At 34.0% G+C, this 9,248-nt stretch overlaps 1 protein-coding gene and 1 pseudogene across 1 annotated transcript; one reads left to right on the forward strand and one right to left on the reverse strand.

The window, feature by feature from the left end:
- Positions 1-172: 172 nt before the first annotated feature.
- Positions 173-5,836, reverse strand: LOC117929223 (annotated as a pseudogene).
- A 1,300-nt stretch (positions 5,837-7,136) lies between these two features.
- On the forward strand, positions 7,137-8,108 carry LOC117927649. The gene has a single exon (XM_034847278.1). It carries the CDS (start codon positions 7,137-7,139, stop codon positions 8,106-8,108), a length of 972 nt encoding a protein of 323 aa, XP_034703169.1.
- The last annotated feature ends 1,140 nt before the right edge of the window (positions 8,109-9,248 follow it).

The raw sequence follows: 9,248 nt of genomic DNA on the forward strand, positions 1-9,248 counted from the left end.
CGGGAGGATATGCAACCAATCTGATTGGTCCATTGAAGATCCGTGGCCATCCAAATGCCAAATATCCGAACCACTAGCATACAAAAATCCTCATCATCCCAAGCATGTATGCGTCCAAAATATCATCCATGCCTAAATCTCTTTTATGTGCCCATTGTATGGGGAAGATAAATTAATTTAGCAAATGAATGATTAATTTAGCAAGCATGTTATGTCACAATATCTCACTGGAGGAAAGAGGGGCCGATAGAACAGAAACCAAACTATCATACCATATTGTTGAGAAATACCTCATCTCTTTCTTTAAGGCGATGAAATAGTTTAAAGGAAATGAAAATACTTAAGCCACTGGCTTCCGCAACTCATTAGCTCCATGAGCGAAATGGCATCTGTCTCCAAAGGTGCATGAACCCTTGGCAAAGTTGTCACACATCTTTGTCTTGAAATTGTTTGCTGAAGCAGCTGAACCTGTAGGATTTTTAGCGGGACCTGTGGCAGAGCCAATGTTGAAGATGAGTTCCCGTACCATTGCACTAGCCTGTTTGATCTGATCAAAGGTTCCTTCAAGTTCAATGTTTCGTTGATTTGGGTCTGATTCATGCTCCTTTATGGAAAGCTTGACACCAGTGAGGCGACAAATCTGCTTTGAGTTTACTCCACCTTTTCCAATGATGGCTCCTGCAAGAGATGCATCCACACTGATCTTAGCAGTGGCTGATGCACCAAAGCTGGCTGCAGCAGCCAGGCCTGGTGGTGGTGCCTCAAGCCGTCCAGCTAACCTGCCACCCATAGGTCCCATTGCTCTGGGATCTTCATGGGTTGGGACAATTGGCCTGCCAAGCTCCAATTCACCATGAGCAAAATGGCATTTGTCACCAAACTTACATCCCTCTGGAGTGTTGAATTTGTTGCAGATCCGAGTTTTGACAGTAGGAGGGCCATCAGGAATTGTTGGTGGGGATGGGATTTCTCGCAATGGGAGGCATAGCAGGATTTCCACCCAGGTTTGTCATCTGTGTCACTGCACTATAGCCACCAGGAACGTAATGCAGGAAGTGACATCCCTCACCAAACGGACATCCAGAAGTGCTGCATCCAAAATCACATGAATAAACTACAATAAGTGACACAAAGAAAAGAAAACTGACTATTGTACTGAAAGGGAAGCCTTATCTCACAAATCACAAGGCACAGCAGAATCATTACTTTTAACTAGTAGTCACTTGAAATGCTTGTAAAATGCCAGAAATAACTGTCTTAAAGAAAAATTATCACAGCAGCTAACAAAACCCAAATTGTAACAAAAAAGGATGACAATTGAATCGGCACAAGACATTGAATAAGTCCATTTGGTTTTACAGCCACAGAAATTGATACTCCAATACAGGAATAGCAAAATATGAAGAAATAAAATGGAGATCACATTGGTTAATCCCTAAAAAGCCCAATTTAGGGGCAAGTGATCAGAAGAACAATTGGTTTAAGCACTAAAAAACAGAATGGCTGTATCAAATTCCAAGAAAGAAAGGGCTCGTTCATTCTCTAGTCTTCAATGGGAAACCCAAACATCCCAAAAGGAAACAAAGTGGTTTGAGAATTTCAAAAATTTTTAGAACAGCAAATTACAATAACATTGCAAGTTGTCAAACTTCGAAAGTTACAAAAAAAAGTCCCAAAAAGTAAGAACACAAACAGAAACTAGACAAACACAAAACTTCATGCCTTTCTGGCTTACCCACTCCAATCATTTGATTTATTTCCTCGAATTTCTACAATTGTTTCTTTTTGTCATGCTATAAAGTGAAATCACATGCCTTAAAAGGATGATACTACTCTTATTGCATGGGTACTAGTAAAAAAGAAAAAATGGTGGCAATACAAATATAGTAGTCACTCCTTTTCCATCAATTCAACTATATTAAATAAATTACCCCTGTTATATTATACGGTGTCAATAGAAAAAGTTTAAACCACTTTCTTTTGGAAATATAAAAAATAAATGTCACTGCATCGAAATAACTAAGGGTTAAGATGTAAACGACTTGAGAGTAAGAAAGGAGATAATCCCACAAGTCATTGAACTTCAATTCAGGAAGGGCAATGAAGGAAGTGAGGGATACAATATAAATCTGACTCACCATAAGATTCTTGCTATAAAGAGGGAAGGACATAACAAAAGATGTAGGCAAGGCACATATATGCATATCACATGTCAACTCAGATCATTGCTCCCTTTCCATTTTTAATGTTTGGACTCCCAAAAAAAGAAATGCCTGGACATATTTTTAAAAAATAAATATATGCTAACCCTAAATGTTAACAGTTCTCACTGTCACTCCATATTCAGAGATACCTTCTACATCAGCATACCCACAGTAAAGTTCAAAGTGACACCCTCAACATAACCCATTTGCCCTGTTTTGTTTTTGTCTTCACAGAATGATTTTTTTATTTTATTTTTTTTTTAACAGGAGTTATCAGGTGATATAATAAAAGGTGATTATTGCAGCTGAACTGATTATTAACCTCCACTCTTTTGTTGCTGCAACACCAATCAGGATTTGATTACATCCATAGTTGATTTAGAATGCTTATATTCCCTTTGAGATGAATTAATTTCATGCAAAAACAGTACATCTGTGCTCTAGCATCAGGACCAAGAATGCTTACAATCAAAATGAATAGGGAACTAAAACCAATTGACTAAAATTCAACAACTAATCAGAAACAACGTAATCTACTTATATATCAATGCAAGAACAGATGCAATGGTTAGAGTTAAAACAATGATGAAAGGAGCACATTCTTGATCAACTGCTTATAGATTAAATATTGCATTACAAATGGGCATATCTCACAGTTGTAACGACATCATCTCTGTTAAAATTTGGATTTACATATTTATAGTTGAAAAAATATAACCTGTATCACAATCTAGATGCCAAAGTCATAACCTGGATCACAACACTCATGCTTGTGAAACTGCTGTGCAAAATTTTATTAAAAGTTAGAAGCATTTGCAATATAAAATTTAAAATTTAGAGTATTTATCTTGGGTAGGTTAAGATTAGAACCTGAAAAACTTGGTGCATGGCTTCGATTTGCTTCCTATACCAGTTGAAAAGGACTCCGTTTCTGTGGCAAAAAATTAATTACTTTGTTTCAGTTACAATTACAGTGAGTTTTGGATCTGCGAACTTTTCAAGAAAATCCAGGACTCATATACCATTATTTATTGTAATTAATGATAATGCATTGTTACCAAAGACTAAGAATTCATTAACTAGAAATTACAAGATCACCAATCCCAAGCAGGCAATGAATCAATAAAGTGCTAAGTTTAGTATTTTACATCACCCTTGTGCAAGTGAAATTTACCTGTGTCATTGCATGCAATTATATGATTATAAAAACAAAAATCAAAGCAAACTGGTATTAAGGTATCCAAATAAGTTGACAAACCTATAACAAAAACTAATGGAACCACCAATATGTCTTAGTGGAGTACATATACGATGCTTGTCAATTGGAGTATCATGATAATACAACTAAAAGGAAGGCACCAATTAGCACAGCTTTGAACAGTTTTAAAGCACTTCCAGGCTGCCAAAATGCACAGAATGTGCTTGGATAGAACTTAAAAGCTCCTTTCAGCAAAGTTGGGAAAAAGCTTTTGTAGAACAAAAGGTTTCTAAAAATGTGTTGTGTTTTGGATGGCAACCTCGACTCAACATGGCTCTTCTCAAAGAAGCACTTTGCTAGAGGATAGAGCTTCAACAAATGAGCCAAAATATATAAGCAACATACATTACAATTCCCCATACACACAAAATGAAGGGGAAAAAAGGGCAAAGAAAACAAACAGATATCAATATTACCAAAAATCGAATGGAATCAAGCAATGAAAAAAAAAGAGAAAGGAAAGATCTCCTAAACATAAATGTAAGCAATGTAGTCAATAATCACCTAATTGAATTCTCACATCCAAACAATTGTCGAACATAATCACTTTCTTTGGAACCAGTCATTGAGGGAAATGCATCTTAAAAACTAATAGAAAATAAAAGAAATCGGATTTCATTACCTTTTCCCTTCTGTAAAACTAATTGTACCTTGACACATTTTGATCTTAATATTTTGAAAATTTGAAGGCATTTACGAATTGGGAAAGGGATAGAAAAAAGATTGTACAGGGATATGAAATAACTATTGGAAACAAAAACACTCTATTTGGAACCAAATAGTTGAGGGAAAGAAATAGATATTTTTGTTTAAAGTTGTGAACAAATAAACTGTATATGCTACCATTTCCTTCTTTCATAGTATACTGGACACTATTTTACATATTATAAAATAGATAGAAAAATACATGCACAAGTATAAAATACACACTGTATGAAATATATAATTGATTTCATAAAAATTTGTAAGGAGGCAACTGAACCAAAAGAAAGAGAAAAAAAAAAAAGGGGGTCAGATTAATACTCCACAAAGAGAAGATCCATGTTTCATTAGATGCAAAAGAAAAGCAAAGGAAAGTTTCTAGTGTTTTATATCAACTTCAAAGTACATCCAATAGTACAATAACATTGTAAGGGGAAAAAATGAAAATTTTCTTCCTGGCAGGCTAATTAAAATAGCCAAGCACTTATGATTTTTAATAGCGAAATATAGCATATAAGAAGCACTAAAAGGGGTAACCCCTAGTGCTTTGGATGTAACATAGATCACCCATATAATGATAAGCAGAAGAATCCAAACAGAGGATACAACAATCAGAGGCAAACAAAGGCCTTAAACCATTCTAAATATAAGCTTCACTCCCAAGAGAACCCCTAGACTATGAAAAAGCAAAAACTTGATAAAATTTACTTTTAACTCCAGCAACTTCATCCCGTCAAAGATTCTCCAATTCTGTTCATTTATATTGCATGGCATGCCTTATATGTGTATTGTAAAAATATTCTTGTACCACAGCACATATCAATGCCGCCTAGTATTTATATCATAGAAAATAAGAAAGTCATAAAATTTCTTTAAGTGATATCAAAATTAAAAATTCAGGCAAAATTGAAATTTTAACCGAATTCTTTCAAAGCGCTATCCTAATTATTTTCCATCCAAATTCATTAATTTTAAATTAATAATGATCAATTACTACCCACCAATCTCCCATGCCGACCTAATTAATAAACAACAACGTAACAGCTAAAGCAGATACAAATAAACACTTGAAAAGCATCTGCAATCCAGCAAAGATTCAGCTTCTTCCCACTCAAACAAAAGATTAAACTGCCTTCACTGAAATAACGAAGTACAAATAAAACATATACAAAATCCCACCTCACAAGACATAACGCACAAACTACAACTCTATAGTATGGATAACCAGAGAAATCAATTCTCCGAACTAAACAACAATTAGATCAGAAATGACTGAGAAACAAAAACAACACCCGTTTGGATCTCACGAAAAAAAAAGGACGCCAAACAAAGCAGATTTCAGTACTCTGCTCCACGTTCCCATCCTCCTCCCAAGATCCAAACAGAAACAAAGGCAACAGTCTCGAATTCAACCACCGGAGCTTCTAGGAAGAGAAGGAAAATAATAACAATAATAATAAACGAACCTTGCTTGGATTTCTTGAAGCCTCCGTTGCCGAAAGCGGCGCCGTCCGGACGACCTCTCCTCTTGCCTCCGACCTCCATTTCAACAAGCTAGAGACTCCAAACCAACAGAAGATTTCTGAATCGAGAGAGTGAGAGAGTAAAAACCCTAGGGTTTGAAGAGACGGAGGCGGTAAGACGGAAAAAAGAAGAGTTCGTGAGAGAAAATAAAAATATATATCATAAAATAAAAAATTATATATACATATATATTTATTAGTTTTTTTATTTATTATTATATAGGATTTGAAAGTTAGGGTTTAAATTTGGTTTGTATTTTGAGTTGGCGCCCGTCCAGTTGTGATGTCACGCATATCTAGTTGGTTCTGCCGTTCTGGGCCTAGTATTTTTGTGGGCTTTGGGCCCACACTTCATCATTAAGGGGCCTTAATTTGGTTTCTTACACTAATTTTGATTAAAACGTTTAAAATCTTTGGAGCGAATTCGAGAGGATTAAAACATTTTCAATCCCTCGATGCATTTTTTTTTTAAATTAGGTGTTTGACGTAATTCTAAAAATTATTTTTAAATAATTAAAATAAATCTTAAAATTGGTATTGGTAAGTGATTCTTCCAATACTTTTTTATTATATCATGAAAAATATTGTTAAAAAGTATATTTTTATTTTTTTATATTAAGAGAGAAATTATATTTTCCCCATCCCTTTTTCCAAAATCAAAATAGAATTTATAGAAAAAATTATAAAATAAAAGATAAATTTTATTTTAATATACAATAAAAAGTGTAAAATAAAATAAAATATAATGAATTTGATTAGAAAATATTTATTTTTATAAAAAGAAAAAGAAAAATGGCTTTGAAATAAAATTTATTAAATTTAAATCTATATCTTATTTGTCTTTAAAATTTTCCATTTATTCGATTTATTGTATTTCATTGCTCATATTCTCTTCAAAATTTCTTACGTCAAATCAAGATTAAGGTGGTATTTATTTTTTTTATTTAATTTTAAATAGAACCTTAATGTTTAATAATATTAAATATTAGGTTGTTTGTTTTTATATTATTTTATTTCTATTAAGGATTAAAAAATATTAATATGTTATTTTTTTAATTTAAAAAAAATTACATATTTTTGATTTTTTTATTTAATAAAAAATTTATAATAAATTATTTAAAAAAAAAAACAACCTAAATACTGAAAACAAATTACTTTAAGAAAACATAAAAAAAATAAACACAACCTAAAAATCTATCCAAAAATAATACCAATCTTCTAAATTTTCAGATTTTACAAATATCTTATAAAACGTGGCTTATATATATTAAGATATGTTTTAATTTATTATAATAAATATATATTAAATTTTAAAAAACAATATTTAAAATTATATTATAATAATACCATTGCTCCATCCGCCACCGCGATCATACAAGAATGGCGGTTCTACTGTAACAGTTCCATCTTATTTGAACCTGTAGTGTGTTAGGGTTTTAGAAGAAGAAGATGATGAAAGCTTCAGTTAAGTTTCGAGAAGATGAGAAAAAACCTTTATTCAGAGCCAAAGTTGCTCTCAACATCTTGGGCTTTCCATTTCGGTACGGCGTCGAAGCCGGAGACGCCACAGACCTGCGTTTTAACCTCTCCACCTTCTTTGAATCCGGGCCGTTGATCAAATTCTCTTACCGCCACAATGATTCTCTCACCCCTTTCGCCGTTGCCGTCAAGACCGGAATCGGCCGCTTCGGGTCCCCGATCGGGGCTCCCATAGCCATGGCTGCTGAGTTCAACCTCCTTGGTACTGGAAGTCCCAGTTTCTTCATCCATTTCAGGCCTCAGATCGGTGATTTCTCCATCAAACGATCTATGCAGTCGCAGATCGCTTTGCCGCCTCAGTCTTCGATTTTCACTCCCAAATTCAAGGCGCCTGCTGACGGCGCCGATTTGGAGGTCGATGGATCGGTTGACGATGCAGAACCGCCAGGGGCAACCGGGAAGAGAATCAGTTTTCCCGTTGGAAAAGTGATCGATAGTGTGTTTTCTGGCGTGGAGTTGAGTGCGGGGACTGCTGTACGGTTGATGAACCGTGCCGTGCTGAAACTCAGGTGGAACCTTAAGTTTCCGGCGGAGTTCAAACCTACCTGCGCCGGAGACAACATCACGAATCTGACGGCCGGGATATCTGGCGACAAAGCCCCTTTCCTTGTGCTAAGCAAAATCGGAATCGAACACGTGGCAGCTGATAACAGCCCGCACAGCAGCACTGGCGTGGCAGGGACGTGTTTGTCAATGAAGCGTGAGCTGGACGCTTTACGAGCACAGAACGAGTCATTGAGAAAAGGAATAGCCGAGCTCCGGTCAGAAATCAACGCTGGAAAGTATTCTCCGGTACAGATAATTGGAGGGAAGGCTCCAGGAGACGACGGAGTCACCGGTGAAGAAACTGACGGGAATGCCACGAGCAGCGCCGGTACGTAACATCTTTGGGCCTCATTTCGTGTTTCGGATTTGCCAAAACTGATGGGCTTAGGGCCTCAGGCCCATGTCCAACATCTCATGGTCCGAATTGTGAGAAAAACCGTAAAAAGAAAAATGAAATCCGATGGTTGATTTCAGCATAATGCTTCCAAGATAGATGTTAGAAATGGATCCAAAGTACAATACATGTTGAAGTGGCCCAGATTGCATGTATTCAAATTATAGAAGAGAGGGTCTCTAGGGCTAGAGATGTTAGATTGCTTTGTTATTTTAGGTTCACTCTTTATCCAATGCATGGGTTGTAAAACTTCGGAGAAAATGACAAAAATGTAAGAATAAGAAAATAAAGAGCAAAAATAAAAAAAGGTAGATGTGAAAAAATGAAGAATAATTCATTTTTATAAGTTTCTTCAACTTCAGAGTTTTTAGTATTTTTTTTTATTTTTTACTTTTTTTTATAAGAAATCAAATATGAAAAAAAAATATATATTTTTAAATATTTTTATTTATTTCCATAATAGTTTCTAAAAATCAAATATATTCTTATCGTATGTTTTGTTCTAGACAAATTTAGAAGAAAAAAAATGGAATAAAATATGCATGAAAATGGAACAAAGAAAAAATTAAATGAATGTTTTTTTGGTATTTATTTTAGATTCATTTAATTTATTTTTACTCTTTTATATTGATATTAAATAATTTAAAAATGCATAAGTGTATAACCTATTTTAATTTCTTTTTTTTTTTAATTTTTAAATCATGTGAAAAATCATTTCTATTGAATTTCTTTGGGTTGACCAAACGAAAAAGCCTCATTTTTCATCTTGACTAAGTAAGAGTAAAAAATATTTAATATAATGTAAAAACTTTATCTTTACTTATACCAAAAAACCTATTTTATATTTAAAAAAATTATAATTCTATTATTATTTAAAATATATATAGAACTTTGGCTTCCATCCAATTAATTTTTAAAGTCTATGAAAGAAAACAAAAGGCTATTTCAAAATAAGGATAAGGGAAAGTGGGGTTGCTTAGGCTTTCCACTCTAACGTTGTTGGGTGTTATAAAAATATTACCTAAAAAAAAAATGAAAATTTATATTTAATTTAGTTATAGAAAAAAAATAAAAATGAATGT

Source organism: Vitis riparia, chromosome 13 (assembly GCF_004353265.1).
Source record: "Vitis riparia cultivar Riparia Gloire de Montpellier isolate 1030 chromosome 13, EGFV_Vit.rip_1.0, whole genome shotgun sequence".
Classification (NCBI taxonomy): Eukaryota; Viridiplantae; Streptophyta; class Magnoliopsida; order Vitales; family Vitaceae; genus Vitis; species Vitis riparia.